Here is a 17,709-nt window from a genome sequence, read left to right as displayed (position 1 = left end):
CCGGGTCAAGTTGAACTACAAACACCACCAAGTGTGGTTCAATTTCTTACTCTTAAAACCCCCAAATTACTATCCAAAATATACAGAATGCTTTCTAAAACAGATGAATCAATATCACTTCCTATTGCAAAATGGGAAGCGGATTTATCACTTAACTTAGACCTAAACTTCTGGTCTCAGATTTGCTTAAAAACCTTTCATCTAATTAGAAATCCCAGTCTTCAATTAATTCAATACAAAATATTACATAGAGTGCACTATACAGGTCATCGGATGTTCAAGATGGGCTTTACGTCTACCAACAACTGCTCACACTGCCAAACCAATTCACCGGACAATTATATCCACGCTCTTTGGTTCTGTCCACCAGTTCAGAAGTTTTGGCGCGAGATATGTGAAGACTTATCGAAGTGTCTGAAATGTAACATTCCAACTTCCCCCTTAGTGTGTTTGTTAGGCAGCTTAGATAATGTCACTTCAGAAAAGAATATCGCCCATATGGTTTTCACTGCCCTATGCATAGCCAAGAAAACAGTCCTCATGAACTGGAAAAATAAAAATAATCTTAATTCTAACCAATATAGAAATTATCTATTAGATTACATTAGTCTTGATACAGCCTCTGCCACCACATCAGATCAATTGCTCTGGGCTCCTTTGATCAGCTCCATCACCTAGTGGGGGTGGGGGGTCATAGTTTGGTCCCGCCTTCACTGTTGTGATTGGTGTGGGGGTAGGGACAGGCTTAGGGCGTCGGGGGGTTCCCCGGAGGCATCTTCCTTGGGGGGCTCAACCCGGGGTAGCGGTCACGTCCGGTTAGGGGCTCTGTTGGCTCTCAGATGACTGTTTCCTCGCGGCTGCGTGCAGCGGGGCTAGGGGAGGGTCTGTGCTGACGGACGTGGGTTACTGACCTGGTAGCCTGGCTGCCCCTGGGTGGGTCCGGGATGGGCGTGAGGTTCTGGGGGCGCTCCGTCTCTGGGCTGGGGCCCAGGCCGGGCCTCGGGGGCTTGGGTCCTGGTTGGTGTGTTGCCGGGGTTGTGGGCGGGTGGGTGCATGGGGGCCCAGCCCTGGAGCGGGGTGCCGCCGGTGCATCGAGCCACCTGGGAGGCTCTTCAACTGGTGGGGAAGATTGTCACATCTTGCAGGAGCTTTCCTCTCCTCAGGGGCTCTCTCTGCAGGAGGGGGAGATACAGGAGAGGTGGAAGAAGATCTCAGCCTGGGTGTTTATTGTCTTATGTAGTCTGGAAGATGAGTGGATGGTGGGGTGGGTGCAGTCTTCTCTGTGGTGGGGTTGGGTGGACTGTCCCGGACTCTGTGGGGCCGGGAGGCGCTGCTGCGCTGGGCCCCGGTCTGGATGGGCCTGGGCCCCCTTTCCCTGGCGGGTCGCGGAGTATGGGGGTGCCTACTGGGGTCAGCGGGGGTGCTGGCCCCAGGGAGGGGTCACTTGCCCCTCCCTTCCTTCCCTCCCCATCTCCAGCTGCCTCCCTCTTCCCGCTCCACCACAACCACCCACACATGCAGTTCCTTGGAGTAGGGGTATGTCACCAGGGTGCAGAGGAGGCCACCCCCCCTGTCCCCTTCTGGCTGCCTCTGCCTCAATTTTATCCCACAACTTAGACATTCACATTACTCACACTCTCATTACACATACATATAGGATCTTGGGGGTGGGCACGATACACGGAATCCAAAGTACCATCAGGGTGTACACCCCACCCCTGGCGTCGTTGCCCACCTCTCAATGTTAAATACACGTAGACATTGAGGGCTAGCAGGAGGGACCATGCGCTTACCTGCTGCTCTCTGGCAGGTAGCTCCATGCCCTCCTGGGTTTTAAATGCACCTTAGAACACACATGCATCAACACTACAATGAGCGGGTGGAGGGAGGTTTGGAATCTTCTCTCACCCCCGTTCTCTGCGACCTGCTGGAGTGGGGGGGCTAGGAGGAGGAGTTGGCCGTCCGACTGCGGTCTGGAGTGTGGGGCCTTCCTGCTGCTGCGGTCTGCCTCCCCCCACCGCAGGGAAAAGGGTAACACCACCTGGGTCTGGGTGCAGTTTCCCCCTCCAGGGGCAAGGGTACCTAGACCCGGTGTGTAGAGTACGCTTGGGGAGTGTAATCGTGTGTACAGCGTCTCTTTATGTCTGTCTCCACGTTGGTTGAGTGTGGAGTAAGTGCATATGAGAGCATGAGGGTGGGAATGGATGTTTGTTTATGTGTGTGCCTGTATTTCTGTGTCTATATGTCAGGTTGGGTGTCAGGCGCCACCTCTCTGGGGACATCTTAGGCCCTCCAAGGTTTGGAGGCCTATCTCCCCCTACCACCACTTCCCTGCCAGTGGCGGACTCCCTCAGACATCGGTGCGTTGGTGGTTCTTTGTGTCCGGGGATGGGCGTCCAGGTACACACCGGCTCACTCCTTGGCGGCCACTTATCGGGGCCTGGAGCCTGGGGCTCGCCCGGGCCACTTCGGAGGTGGGGTGCCCCCGGCCTCTCGGCCTGGGGCTCGGTCACTCAGGCACGGCTGGCTGCCGGCGGAGCTCACGGGCGCGTCACTGCAACTCCCCCTGGCTTCTGCTCCGCGGCTGCTGAGTGAGCCCTCATCTGGGACTCTCCTCAGCTCTTTCTGGGACAGTGGCGCGGCTGCCCCTCTGTTGGTCTTCCTTGGTCTCTTGTGTTCTGGGGGCCTCTGGATGTCTGGAGTTTTGATCTCCTCCATACCTGCTTCATGCCCTGGAGGACGGGGCTGTGCCCCCCCCACACCCTCTAGCAGATCATTACATGAAGGAACCCGTCCCTCTTCTCAGCTGTTTCTCTTTCCCTCTTTCTTTCTCCCCTTCTTTCCCCCAGTCAAGTCTGTCCCGTATTCAGTAAATGAAAATAAAATGAACAATAAAAGGTGAATCAAATGGACCATTACGGCAAGGCTGGGATGGTCAATTTGGTAAAGTAAATCCGTTGGGCATCTTTCTTTGCCTTTAGACAACAATTCTGATGGCAAAAGAGCCAAACGGGACAGGCAAAAGAAAAAAGAAAAAAAAATGCAACATTAACTAAAGTGAAATCCGTTTATTATGAGCTAACTAAGATTAAAACAGCTATCAAAGATGGAGTGGAATGTCGTGAGAACAGAGAAGCACCTGAGCTACTATTTTAGTGAGGTTAAGAAACACATAAAAATCCCAAATATGCAACATTTCCTCCCAATGCTTTGAATGCAGACTAATGAATGACTTTTGTGCTCAAAATTTTAACTTGTTTAGGGGCGATCGTGGCTCAAGAGTTGGGAGTTCGCCTTGTAAACGGAAGGTTACCAGTTCGAGCACCGGCTTGGACAGTCTTGCTTGTTGTGTCCTTGGGCAAGACACACCCGTTGCCTACTGGTGGTGGTCAGAGGGCCCGGTGGCGCCAGTGTCCGGCAGCTTCGCCTCTGTCAGTGCGCCCCAGGGTGGCTACAATGTAGCTTGCCATCACCAGTGTGTGAATTGGTGGATGACTGGAAGTGTCAAGCGCTTTGGGGTCCTTAGGGACTAGTAAAGCGCTATACAAATAAAGGCCATTTACCCTTTTTTAATTCCTTTGTATTACTACAGATAGTAGTTACAGAGTAAAGACAATGTTAGTAGTAGTAATGGTTATGTAGTACAGTCATATAATAAATCCCGACAATTCCAGAATTTTCTTGCAATTTACACTTTCCAAAAAATAGATTTAAATTATTAATACTATGATATTTTTCTGTCTTAGGTATACCAGCATAAGATTGTGTGTGATAATATATGTTTTTCTCCCCCCAAAATTGGTGCAAAAACAAAAATATACACTCTTTCTACTCTATGAAACATTACTTAAGGATTAAAAATCTGTTGATGTTCCAATCTAAATTAAATAAAGCTGTATTGTATCATTTGCTGTTGCCAATTATTGTGAGGGAAATCTTGGGCCCAATCAAAACCATACTGTGAAGACTTAGAAATTCAACACCATGTAAGGGTTAATCCATGACCACATATTCTCAAGAAGGTGAGAAGATGACAAAACCCCTTTGTTTGAAGACCTATATAAACCAATGGAAACAATGTGTGCCCATATACAGACAATTTTAGATGGAAATGGAGATTGCAGCTCTTGTAATTGGTTTGGTATTGCCTGTTTGTTTGTTTCACCTCAACTCAGCTGTTGCCTTTGCAGTGTGTCTAGATGGTATGAGACAAATGACTAGGCATATAGGAGCTCAAGATGGTACGACGGCATCCTCTCTGAACTGCAAGCTGCAGGGAAGCACTCGTCTACCAGCATTTTCAAAGGATGGGGACTTTGTTATTGGTGGTGATTTTTCCCTTCACGTCTACATGAACACAGTTTACAGTGACTACACCAGCATGCCTGAGCCTGTAAAATGCAAAGGAAGGTTAGTAAGTAAGAAGTTCAGTAATGGGAAGAAGAAGAAGTAAAAACATGTTGGACTGTATGAGGAGAGAAATGTTTTCATGTGTGTTATGATCTACGGAACTACATTGATTCAGTATAGTGTTAAAAAATGTAAACAATGGTCTTTTATTCTTTATAAAAAAAAATGTTGTATTTTAAAAAACAAATTATACAATATGTTAAATAACAGTTTTATAAAGGAAACACAGGAAAGGAATTATATTTAAAAGGAAATGAAAAGACTTTAATTTGTTTAAATTATCCTGTTGTTGATTTTTTCTTTATTTTATTTTTTAACATTTAACTTAAACTAAATCTACAGTGTATATTATAACAGTGACACAACTATTTGCAGTATTATCACCAGTGAACTGCAATCATTGCGTACAATGGTTTTTGCCATAGAAGAGATTAACAACAGCACAGAGCTGCTGCCCGGAATCAGGCTCGGGTATCAGATCTATGACTCATGTGCATCAGTGCCTGTAGCAGTGCATATGGCATTTCAGTTTCTAAATAGCTTCGACCCTGTGTTTTCCACGGATAACAATTGCTCACATTCTGGTATGGTGATGGCTGTTGTTGGTGGCTCGGGGTCTACGACATCCATCAGTTTGTCCCAAGTCATCAGTTCTTTTAACATTCCCCAGGTAAATGCCAATTTCCAATTTCTGTCAATTTTCGTATTTAAAATATGCTATGTGATATTTGTGTTTGCGGTATTTTCTGAGCTACACTGTTTTATTTCTTTTGGTTTAGGTGAGCCACTTTTCGACATGTGCATGCTTGTCTGACAAGCAACAGTACCCAAGTTTTTTCAGAACAGTCCCCAGTGATCAGATTCAAGCTGAAGCACTAGCCAAGCTAGTGAAACACTTTGGCTGGACTTGGATAGGTGCTGTTCGGTCAGATTCGGATTATGGAAATAATGGCATGGCTTCATTTCTAAAAGCAGCACATAAAGAGGGGATCTGTGTGGAATACTCTGTATCTTTCTATCGGACAGACCCACAGAGCAGAATTCAGAGAGTGGCAGATGTTATCCGCAGGTTTCCTCATCAGAGATAATTATTGTGCATTGACTTGTTTAATTATTTGTAAAATAAATGTTTGATCATGTGAAGACATTTAAAAAACATTTTTCTAATGCATTACATTGTCTCTCCAGGTCTAAAGCTGTAGTTGTTGTGGCATTTGCATCTTTTGGAGACATGAAGATCCTGTTGAAGGAGCTCACATCACATGAGCCTTCCCCACCCCGCCAGTGGATAGGCAGTGAATCATGGGTAACCAACCCAGAATTAACGAGGTTCAGTTTCTGTGCTGGGGCCATTGGATTTGGGATTCCGAAGTCTATAATCCCAGGCCTCAGAGACTTCCTGCTGAAGCTGTCCCCCTCACAAGTGGCTTCTTCTCAAATACTTACTGAGTTCTGGGAGGATGCATTTAACTGCACACTGACCAAAAGTAAGACATTTTTCTTGGTTTAAATTATCTGATCAACTGCTGATGTCGGATGTAGCTTCATTGGTTGACCTATTTTAATTGAAAAGTTATTAATCATGACCAAGTGTGAGGAGAAAATACAGGTGTAACTTGAAAAATTTGAATATCATGAAAAAGTTCATCTATTTCAGTAATTCAACTTAAAAGGTGAACGTAATATAAGATTAGACTTACTGCATGCAAAGTGAAAAATTTCACACCTTTATTTGTTTTAAGTTTGATTATTATGACTTACACCTTATGAAAACCCAAAATTCAAAAGCTCAGAAAATTAGGATATGGTGAAAAGGTTCAATATTGTAGGCTCAAAGTGTTAATGTCTAATCAGCTAATTAATTCAAAACAGCTGCAAATGGTTCCTGAGCCTTTATCTCTCAGTCTGGTTCAGTAGGAATCCCATTTATGGGGAAGACTGCTGACCTACAGTTGTGCAGAAAATCATCATCCACACCCTTCATAAGGAGGGGAAAGCCTCAAAAAGTCATTACAAAAGAACTTGAATGTTCCCAAAGAGCTGTATCAAAACACATTAATAGAAAGTTATGTGTAAGGGAAAAGCATGGAAGAAAATGGTGCAGCATGGATGACCACAGCCTGGAGAGGATAGTTAGGAAAAAGGCCATTCAAAAGTGTTAGTTAGTTAGTAAGAGTTAGTGCATCAAGAGCCTGGACATGGGCTTCAAATGTCGTATTCCTCTTGTCAAGCTGCTCCTGAACAACAGATGTCAGAAGCGTCTTACCTGGGCTAAAGAAAAAAAAGAACTGGTCTATTGCTCAGTGGTCCCAAGACCTCTTTTCTGACGAGAGTACATTTTGCATCTGAGGTTGTGCTGAGGCTTTTATCTTTACACTGTTCCTGCAGCAGGGCCTCAAGGCTGGTCCAAAACTCTTCTCGCTCTCCTCCTTGCAAGACACTTTAAATCCTTAAAGTGTGGCCAAGCACAGTAGCTATCTTGGGCCACAGATGGTTGAGGGTAGCTACACGTTGTGAAGGTGGTTTTAAATTTCACCATGTAGTTTGAGTCATCATCGAAGACCTCCATGGTGTGATGCAGGTGGCAGAAAACAGATAAACCCCTGAACATGAGACATATGTCTCACCTCCAAGAAGCTCAGTCACACACCTGTAGTAGACAGTTCAAGAAAGTAAATATTAATCTACACAATAACTGTCAAATATCCGGTCTTTAAGTGATGACGTGATGAATCCTGCTTCCAGGCCCAAACTACCCTGCTTTTGTGTTTTTAACATTTTAATGCTTTGTATCTAGTTCTATTTATTCTCAAAAAGCCCCTAAAAACAGTCAGTGATCACTGTCGCCCTCTCTCGGTTTTTATTAACGCTAAAGCTCAGTTTTTAAAACTTTACAATGCAACTACAGCCCAGCCCATGCAGCAGTATATTAATGACTAACCTCGGATTGTGGATGAATTATCTCAGTTGTTCTCTTGACTTAAGTTTGGTCCGTTTACAGCATCCTGCCATGCGACTGCATTTGTCTCTAACCATTGAGAATCCTCACGGCAACCTTTATCGAGTGGAAAGAAGTTAGCGTTCATCCTCCACCTTCACTGTTTATATTATGCTAACATAGCTGTGTCGCTAGCGATCACTTAGCTCATTATTATATATCAGTTATATATCAGCTAGCCAAACTAAAGTAACCCTACAAATGCCACTGCAGTTTACTTTTCTGTCTTCATTTATGTCAGAAGTGATAGCAGAGCTGTACATCTTAATTTGTTTCAGAAATCTCTCAGTCAGGACAGGCTATATTATATTTAGATGGAAGCTAGCGAGCTAACTCCTTGCTAACTTCTAACTCCATTAAGTTTAATAAATTCCGTTTTCATGGATGCCTGGATGTTTAACTTAATTGCTACACCTGGTAGAGCAGCCACACTGATCTTTTTATTACAGATGAAAGAATTTAGACAGTTTTTAGCTCTCGGTGATGCTGCAGTGATCATTTGGCTTATGGACATGCAGCGGAGTTTGGGCCCAGACAAGGCTAATAACGTCAGACTTAAAGAACGGATAGAGCTTTTTGAAGAAACAGTAACAAAAAGTTAAAAAATAGTTTGATTTACTTGCATGGCTCAAGGACAGTCGCCAGCTTTTGGAGTTAAAACGACTAGCTTGTGCTTTTGTTTGGCTGTAACCAAAGTCTTGTTTGCTCCTGGTGTAGTTCCTCCATATTAGCAGGGCTGTCCTTAAGGTGTCTAATTTTTCTTTCTTTTCAGTGTCATAAAGCTGTTGAATTTTACTTGAAATAGTCTTTTGGCAGAGCAGTTGGAAGTTGGATCACCTGACGCTAAGTGTAGTACATTTTCTAACCCCCTATCTTTTACCACTGATAGTGGTTTACAGTCCAGAGCAATCAATTTTGCGAGAGAATTTGTAAGTTTGTCCAATGTTGTCTTACTAATTTTGGTCCTTAAGTTAGTCATTTCATGAAGTATGGGCTGCCATCACCTTTTGTTGGTACTCAGACTGCTAGCAACATGTTTTGCATTTAGATGGTAACATGAAGTGCTTCGGTGTTATGTGTTGAGACAACGCCAGTCTCTGCGATTCTTTTGGTCCTGGTAGTGATCACGTTTCCATGTTTTACACAATCCTTTTATTACCCATTATTCTTACAGATGCATCTGGAGATCAGCACACTGCATCCTATGCAGTCCTATTCTGAAGGGTGATCTAAAGAGTAACACAGCAGTTACAGTTATAACCTCTGGTCTCCTTCCCCCTACAGTAAACACGCCCACAATAGAAAAAAAAGTGGTACAGTTGCCAGAGGTGTTGACGCCCTGACCCCCATCTCCTTTTAAGGTAGTGTCCATTTGCCCTTTGTCTGCCCCTCACCCTCAGTAGCTTTTGCTTCCTGCCCTGGGGGTGGGTGTTGATTGTCCTCCTGCCCTGCACCTCAATTCTTTGTTCCCATTCCAGGCCTATTTCCTATTTTGTATACCCATTAACCGCCATAATGTAATATTACAAGAAATCCAAAACTATATTCCCTTTAACTCTGATGTATATTAAGGAATCTATTCAAACTCCTTTTTCACAGTTTGCACAAAACCACACTGTCATCAAGCCTTCAGTTGGGTAGTCTTTTGAAATTAAATTTGCCTTTCATCCATCCATTGCTAGGATCATTCCTAGCAATGCACTTTCTTCTGATTCTTTGTAGCTCTGATGTGTGCATCAGTGTAATCGATATACCAGGAAATTGTGCATTGACAAAAGTTAGCTTTTGCCTGGAATGCAAACTGCAATTAAATGTGTAACTTTTTTAGTACGTTGTTGTTTTTTTCAAATTAATTAATCGCAATTAACACGTTAATCAGAATCAGAATCAGAATACTTTATTCATCCCGAGGGAAATTAGGGTTACAGCAGGCAGCACGCTAATGGCGCATGCGCACTTACAAAGGAACCTTCTGACCAACTTTACACAAACATCACATTTGGCAGACATGTCAGAAAGGTAGGCTGATAGGAAAAAACAACGAAAATACACTACATGAGGTAAGAGGAGGAGAAAAAAAACCTCCACTCAGACTGAGCTCCTAGTGGGAGAACAGTTTGATAACAGAAAAAACACCTCAGCACAAAAGCACATGACTATCAATACACCATAGAAACACAAGACAAGCAACAGGGGCGGGTAAAGGGTAAGAGAGAGCCAGTGTAGACAGCGCATCCGGTCCTGCAGCATCTGTGCTGGTCCAGTTGACTGCTATCTTCCCCGGTAGGGCACAAGCATCGAAGGCGTTGGAAAGGGAGGGGGAATGAGTGAGTGCTTATCAGTGTAAGTGTGTGTGTGTGCGTGTCCATAGTTTAGCTGAGACAGTGTCCTTCGGCCTATCAGGCTAAGTAAACAGTCCTCCAGCCAATCCAGGTGTCCTTGCATGGGATGGGAAGAATAGCCGTAACACAGTTGTTATCAGGGAGTGATTGTTTGGCTCCAGCCTTGGGCCTGCAGCTGGTGCCGTGATGGGGATCCGCAATGTTTATGTTCGTTTTGTTAATTTCCATGCAAGCAGCCCAGGAGAATTTTTCAGGCTGCTCTTTAACACTCCGACACTGGCCTCTCGATCTCCCGTTGGAGAGTCACGAGCCTCCCCATGATGGTATCAAACTTCTGTTCCATGGTGTTATCGTTCTTTTGATTCTGAGACCTCACAACTGCAGTGATCCGTTCCGCGATGTTTTCCAACTGTCGCTCAAGGGTCTCATTTTGAGCAGGCCTCTCTCTGATGTTTCCCCTCATACGCTCAATGGTGTTGTTTTGAGCCTTCACAGCAGCTGCAAGCGTCTCCAAGGTGTTGACCATATTACGTTCGTTGTGAGAGGTTGCGCCTCGTTCCATTTCGATTCCAGCGGGCAGCCTTGGGGGGGTTTGAACAGCCGGTTCCGCTCTCTTATTTCTCCGATAAACCAGGGCTAAGCCAACTCCGATCAGCATGAACCCTGTTATCATGGTTCCGAATAGATAGATATCTTCAGCGTCCTCGATCGACAGTCCCGCCAGGCACATGATCCTCCAGTTCTGCCACCCGTCCATCGTGTATCCGGCAGGGAAAGTCGCTCCAGGGCACTCAGGCTCTCCCGAGCCCAGATTTCTCGTTGAGAAAAGGGTGTCAATAGCATTCAGAGACCAGCTGATCAAATCCATAATTCTCTTTTAGGTTTTAGAGAACGACAGTGGGAGGCTATTCCAGGGAAAGTAATGCACACAAGACAAGACAAGGACATAGAGGCAAATTCCGACTCCTAGTTTTTAAATAACCAATTCAAAGTACTTACAGAACAATCAGGTGTTCTGCATTAAATAAGATAACGTGCAAATTATTTTTGCTACTCCTAAAAATTTTTTCTGTCCACTCTAACATAAAGGAGAACATCACAAGCCTGATATCTGCAGGCCTGAAAGCAGGAGGTGTATCACCCCTCGTGTCTTCGACCAGCGTTTACATTGCAAGCTGCCTTTGGTGGCATTTTGGCAGCAACTGCAACATTTAGCAGTTGCCTCATTGTTCTGACACACAAAACAAAATGTTTGACTGCACGACACACTTACTACACACTCCTAACATGCTAATGTCTTGCATCTCAAAACTTGCTGCCTCTCGCTTTCTCGCTGCCGTTTTCCCCCTCTTCCTAAACAACCAAAGCCATTTTGCCATATCATCTTCTGAGTGGTCGACATGGCACATTTTTCCACCAACAGGAAAGAGGTGTTTTTTTTTCTTTTCTTTTTTCTTTTTTTGATCGCAAGAAGAGTCTGCTTCCAAGCGCTTTCCTTAGAAAACACCGGTTTTTTTTCTGCAGTAAACATAACAACAATATTCAGGAAAAAAAAAAAAACATTGTGTGTATTTGTTATCGTAACTCTGGATTTACGTGGCCTATCAACACAATTTAAAAACTGGTACATACTTTGAAGTTCACACTTTTAAAACAAAAATTGGAGGCTCAGGGTTGACATAGCAGCTTGTTGCTGTGTCATCTTACATTGGTCATGTGTAGTTTGATTCATCACCAGATACCTCCATGATGATATAGAGCTTTTTGAATAAAGTAGTCATGAGGCGTTCTCGTGTAGTCATGATACGTTACCAGTGGGAGACCAAATACTGTTCCAATTCAACGTACGCATCAAGCCAAGATTGTGATTGCGGATGTGTTCTCGCTCCGCCTTTTTTATTGAGCATGCATTGGTGGTGACTTGTGTGTACTTGGTATAGCTAAATATCCCAGAATGCATTTCACTGAAAACCCAAACGCAGCAATGGCAGAGCGTGGCTAAAAACGTTTAAATATTACTCTTTCTGGGTCACAAAACAAACTTTTAATTTATTTTCAAGAGAGAATGTAGCTGTGTAAGCTTCGAATATCTGCTCGACTTATCAAGATATCAAATATTTCCAAACGTGCTCCGACGTTTTCAGAGATGCCTGTTACCCACCAGCTCCATAGCAGACCGGGAGGTCGAGGATCACTAGAGTTGGCAAGAACAATGGACTCCTGGCACATCGTTTTGACCCCCCCCCCGCGGTGTTTCGCTACTCAGGTTAAATATGATATATAAATCTCTTAGATAACTTCGAAATGTTAATGTTTGGTTTATTTCAGTGTTTTATTTGTTCCTGAGTAAATCGGTTTAGCTGAGATTAGTGTTAAGCTTCATAACATATTAACCCTCTGGGGTCCAGGGTGTAATTGGCCGTTTTTGTCTACTTTTGATTTTACATCTATATCTTACCTTTAAAAACTGTTTGTCTTGCCTTGTTTGCTTTCATTATTTTCAGCACAACCTCAAATATCTGAAAATGGAGTTAATTTTTCATTTTGGCATACTATATTAGCACAATTGATCTAAACTCAGAAAAAAATTTCAACCGCCTACTGGTGTTGGCCCTCTGGCCAACACCAGTAGGCGGTAGGGTAAAGTGGCTATGGCGCGATGGCGCAATATGGCAGCCTCGCTTCTGTCAGTCTGCCCCAGGGCAGCTGTGGCTACAACCGTAGCTTGCCTCCACCACTGTGTGAATGCGAGAGTGAATGAATAGTGGCATTGTAAAGCGCTTTGGGTGCCTTGAAAAGCGCTATATAAATCCAATCCATTATTATTATTATTATTATTATAGGAGAACACCACAGGCCTAAACCCTGCAGTTCTGACAACAGTAGTTCTACCAGTCCTGTTTTCCATGTGGGGATAGCGTTTACACTGGAATCTGCCTTTGGTGGCTTTTTCTGGAGCAAATGTGACATTGACTAGTATAACTAACACACAAAACAGTGACTACACTACACACTAAATATAGCCTCCAAACACACTCAACGTCACTAATGTCTCACATATGAAAACACGCTCTCTCTTTGCTCGCCCGCTTTCTGTCACCAGTGTCACTCCTAAAACTTCCCCCTCTTCATACACAACAAAATACCACATGTTGCCATATCATCTTTTGATTGGTTGATATGGCACAATTTAACACCAATAGGAAATGGGTGTTGTTTCTTTTTTCACTTGCAAGCGGGGAGTGATTGCAGGCGCTGTCTGTAGAAAACAGTTTTTACTGTTTCTTCCCGCTGTAAACACCACTGTTTTGTTTAGAAAAAACAATAGTGTGTATTTGTTATCACAACTCTGGTTTTACGTAGCCATTTAAAAACTGGTATATAGTTTGAAGTCCGCACTTTAGACCCACATTGAAATGGAGACTCTGGGTCGCTGCATCTTGTTGCTGTGTCGTCTTAAATTGGTCATGTGATTTTGACGCACCGGCGCGTTCATCGACCCCAGAGGGTTAATCACAGTTAAATTAAGAGGGGACGGCAGTAAAAACTCCGGACCCGTGATATCATCAAGTGTGGTGTTCCAACTGTACAAATCGCGAGTCCGTGCTTGCATTCTCGTGTTCTTGGCAAGTCCGGACTTGCAGAGAACATGAGTACGGACTCGTGTACTTGAGAATTGAGAAAGGGCCATGATAAACTACTTTATTCTTCCTCAACCAATCAGAAGCACTCGTGTGATTGTTTGCCCTTTTTGTAATTTTTAGATGCCACTGCAAAGAAGAAAGTATGTGATGGAAATGAAGACATACAGAATCTGCAAAACCAGTCCACTGACAAATCACAGCTAAGAGTTACTAACATGGTGTACAAGGCCGTGTATGCAGTAGCACATGCCATCCATAATGCAGTGTGCCAGGAAATAAATGGCACTGCAAAGTGTGACAAGTTAACCAAGTTAGAGTCCAAACAGGTCAGAAGAAATAAATATGTTGATGCCAGTGTCTTTCATCAACTGCAATATGAGTTGATATGTAATATTAATATTTGTTATTGAAATATTGCATAATTATTTTTTTTCCTTTCCCCTCCCATTATACCTAATTTCGTCTTTTCAGATTTTAATTGAGCTGAAGAAAGTAAATTTTTCCCGAAATGGCTATGAAGTGTCATTTGATGCTAATGGGGATCCTGTGGCTATTTATGAACTGGCTAACTGGCAGAAAAGTGAAAACGGTGCGACTGAGATAGTGGCTGTAGGGCTGTACGATGCATCACGGCCCGTGGGCCAGGAATTCCAGATCGACAAAAACATTACCTGGATGGAGGGTAGCATGAAAGTAAGCAGTCAAACTTTAGTAAACAATGATTACAGCTGCATATTAAATATTTACATGTATTCTCCAACATTTATGTCTTTGACAGGTGCCAGTGTCAGTGTGCACGGACAGTTGTCCTCCAGGAACTCGTAAAGTGTTGCAGAAAGGAAAACCCATCTGCTGCTATGACTGTACAGCATGTCCTGAGGGGGAGATCAGTAATAGCACAGGTAAAGAGAAATGATTGCCATGCATTTAAAATGTTTCATTGTGTATATATGAAAATCAAGAAAATTTTGTATTTATGTGTTTTTTATCCAGATTCAACTGATTGTTTACCTTGTCAAAAAGAATTCTGGCCTAACGCAAAGAGAGACACTTGCATCCCTAAGCCTGTAGAGTATCTTTCCTTTCAAGACCTCCTAGGAATTATCCTGGCTACATTCTCAGTTCTTGGTGCCTGTCTGACCATCGTAATTGCAGCTGTATTCTTTTGTCACAGGAAAACTCCAATTGTCAGGGCCAACAACTCTGAGCTGAGCTTCCTGCTGCTCATCTCACTGACTCTGTGTTTCTTATGTTCATTAACTTTCATTGGAGCACCATCTGAGTGGTCCTGCATGCTGCGTCACACTGCATTTGGGATCACCTTTGTACTCTCTATCTCCTGTGTACTTGGGAAAACTATAGTGGTCTTAATGGCTTTTAAAGTGACAATTCCAGGTAGTAATGTGATGAAATGGTTTGGTCCTCCACAGCAAAGAATGACTGTTGTGTCTTTCACCTTTCTTCAAGTTTTAATATGTACTGTTTGGATAGTAGTGAGCCCTCCCTTTCCAATAAAAAATCTAACCACGTACAAGGAGAAAATCATATTGGAATGTGCATTAGGCTCAGCTGCTGGCTTCTGGGCTGTGCTTGGATACTTAGGCATACTTGCTGCCTTTTGCTTTGTTTTAGCAGTCTTAGCCCGCAAATTACCTGATAATTTCAATGAAGGCAAGTTTATCACCTTCAGTATGTTGATATTCTGTACTGTCTGGATCACATTTATCCCAGCATATGTCAGCTCCCCTGGGAAATTTACTGTAGTTGTGGAGATTTTTGCAATTCTGGCCTCCAGCTTTGGTCTAATAATGTGTATATTTGCTCCCAAGTGTTTTATCATATTGTTCAAGCCTGAGAAGAACACCAAAAAATATTTAATGAACAAAAATCAATCATAGTATATCAGAGCTTCTAGTACTTGCAATTATTGCAACATTAAGCTGGAATTGTACAAATTCAATGCAAAAAGAAAAGTTTTCAAAATTTTTTTAATTTCAAAAATCTCTTTATTTACAACTTTTTTCTGTTATTAATTAATGTTATTGTTATTTATTCATATTATTAAAATTTGGGCTATAATGGTTGTAATGATGTATATCAACTTGAAATGCTCCCAAAAATGGCACTACAGCATGTAAAAATATAATATAAGCTCTGGCAGACTTGGTTCTATGGTATGTCTTAAAGGGTTAAAAGCGTCAACATTAGCTCTTCTCTGACAGCATAGTGGGAGTTTCTAAAATTGACGGAGTCTTCATTAATCCCATGGAAACGTACACCTATCTGAAACAACCCTGATGTGTTACAAAACAATAATATGATAAACTTTCCAGAGTTGTAAAGGAATCACATGCTTAGAACATATATTAGAAGGAACAGAATTTATTCCATTTGACAGACTAGTTACACAATATGGGATCAACAAGAAAAGATTTTTAGAATATCAACAAATTAAGTCCATAGTAAAAAAGAAATTTAAACCCGGTCAGGTTGAACTACAAACACCATCAAGTGTGGCATAATTTCTTACTCTTAAAACCCCAAAATTACTCTCCAAACTGTACAGAATGCTTTCTAAAACAGATGAATCAATATCACTTCCTATTGCAAAATGGGAAGCGGATTTATTAGTTAACTTAGACCAAAACTTCTTGTCTCAGATATGCATACAAAGCTTTCATTTAATTAGAAATCCCAGTCTTCAATTAATTCAATACAAAATACTACTACTTTCTGGGGGTGCTACGTCACCAGGCTGCCCTGGCTGGGCCTTGGGTCCTGGTTGGTGTGTCGCCAGGGTTTTGGGTGGGTGGGTGTATGGGGGCTCAGCCCTGGCGCAGGGTGCCGCCAGTGCATCGAGCCACCTGAGGGGCTCTTCAACTGGTGGGGGAGGCTGTCACATCTTGCAGGAGGTCTCCTCTCTCCAGGAACTCACTCTGCTGGTGGGGGAGATATAGGAGAGGTGGAGGAAGAACTCAGCTTAGTGTCTATTGTCTTGTGTAGTCTGGAAGATGAGTGGATGACGGGGTGGGTGCAGTTTTCTCTGTGGTGGGGTTGGGTGGGCTTTCCCGGGCTCTGTGGGGCCAGGCGGCGCTGCTGAGGGGGCACTTGCCCCTCCCTTCCTTCCCTCCCCATCTCCAGCTGCTTCCTTCTTCCCGCTCCACAACAATCACCCACACATGCAGGGCCTTGGGGTAAAGGTGTGTCACAAGGGTGCAGGGGAGGCACCGCCCCTCTCCCCTTCTGGCTACCTGTGCCTCAATTTTATCCCACAACTTAGACATTCACATTACTCACACTCTCATAACACATACAGTGGGGCAAAAAAGTATTTAGTCAGCCACCGATTGTGCAAGTTCCCCCACCTAAAATGATGACAGAGGTCAGTAATTTGCACCAGAGGTACACTTCAACTGTGAGAGACAGAATGTGAAAAAAAATCCATGAATTCACATGGTAGGATTTGTAAAGAATTTATTCGTAAATCAGGGTGGAAAATAAGTATTTGGTCAATAACAAAAATACAACTCAATACTTTGTAACATAACCTTTGTTAGCAATAACAAAGGTCAAACGTTTACTATAAGTCTTTACCAGGTTTGCACACACAGTAGCTGGTATTTTGGCCCATTCCTCCATGCAGATCTTCTTGAAAGCAGTGATGTTTTGGGGCTGTCGCCGAGCAACACAGACTTTCAATTCCCGCCACAGATTTTCTATGGGGTTGAGGTCTGGAGACTGGCTAGGCCACTCCAGGACTTTCAAATGCTTCTTACGGAGCCACTCCTTTGTTGCCCGGGCGGTGTGTTTTGGATCATTGTCATGTTGGAAGACCCAGCCTCGTTTCATCTTCAAAGTTCTCACTGATGGAAGGAGGTTTTGGCTCAAAATCTCACGATACATGGCCCCATTCATTCTGTCCTTAACACGGATCAGTCGTCCTGTCCCCTTGGCAGAAAAACAGCCCCATAGCATGATGTTTCCACCCCCATGCTTCACAGTAGGTAATAATAATAATAAATTTTATTCATGAGCGCCTTTCAAGTCACCCAAGGACACTTTACAATAGAATAAAACACTTAGTAAAACAATGGGAGAATAAGAACAATAAAATACAAGCACAAGATAAAATGAACAAACAGTGGACTCACAGTGAATATGCAGATTTGAACAGATGAGTTTTGAGTTGGGATTTAAACTGGGGGAGAGAACCAGTATTTCTTATTTCAGGGGACAGAGAGCTCCACAGCCTGGGAGCAGAACAGCTGAAAGCTCTGCTTCCCATGGTGGTGAGGCGGAAGGAAGGTACAGTAAG

General features: G+C 43.4%; 1 protein-coding gene across 1 annotated transcript; it reads left to right on the top strand.

Moving 5' to 3' along the window:
* The first annotated feature begins 4,819 nt into the window (after positions 1-4,819).
* LOC146559894 (extracellular calcium-sensing receptor-like) lies at positions 4,820-15,292 on the top strand. Its single transcript, XM_085244359.1, has 7 exons — positions 4,820-5,080; positions 5,190-5,479; positions 5,599-5,897; positions 13,515-13,720; positions 13,866-14,087; positions 14,173-14,296; positions 14,388-15,292. The coding sequence occupies exons 1-7, from the start codon at positions 4,820-4,822 to the stop codon at positions 15,290-15,292; spliced, it is 2,307 nt and encodes a 768-aa protein (XP_085100485.1).
* The last annotated feature ends 2,417 nt before the right edge of the window (positions 15,293-17,709 follow it).

The sequence above is a fragment of the Mchenga conophoros genome, linkage group LG14 (genome assembly GCF_057382185.1).
Source record: "Mchenga conophoros isolate Kocher_MC1m ecotype Shallow Benthic linkage group LG14, M_conophoros_male_GT1.1, whole genome shotgun sequence".
Lineage (NCBI taxonomy): Eukaryota > Metazoa > Chordata > Actinopteri > Cichliformes > Cichlidae > Mchenga > Mchenga conophoros.
This window is presented reverse-complemented; position numbering and strand designations above follow the sequence as displayed.

What these genes read in the sequence shown, in the direction of transcription:
- LOC146559894 (XM_085244359.1), top strand. Translation starts at nt 4,820, where the DNA reads ATGGTTTTTGCCATAGAAGAGATTAACAACAGCACAGAGCTGCTGCCC. An exon ending in GTTCTTTTAACATTCCCCAG is followed by an intron (nt 5,081 to 5,189) that starts GTAAATGCCAAT and finishes CTTTTGGTTTAG; the next exon opens with GTGAGCCACTTTTCGACATG. An exon ending in GTGGCAGATGTTATCCGCAG is followed by an intron (nt 5,480 to 5,598) that starts GTTTCCTCATCA and finishes TTGTCTCTCCAG; the next exon opens with GTCTAAAGCTGTAGTTGTTG.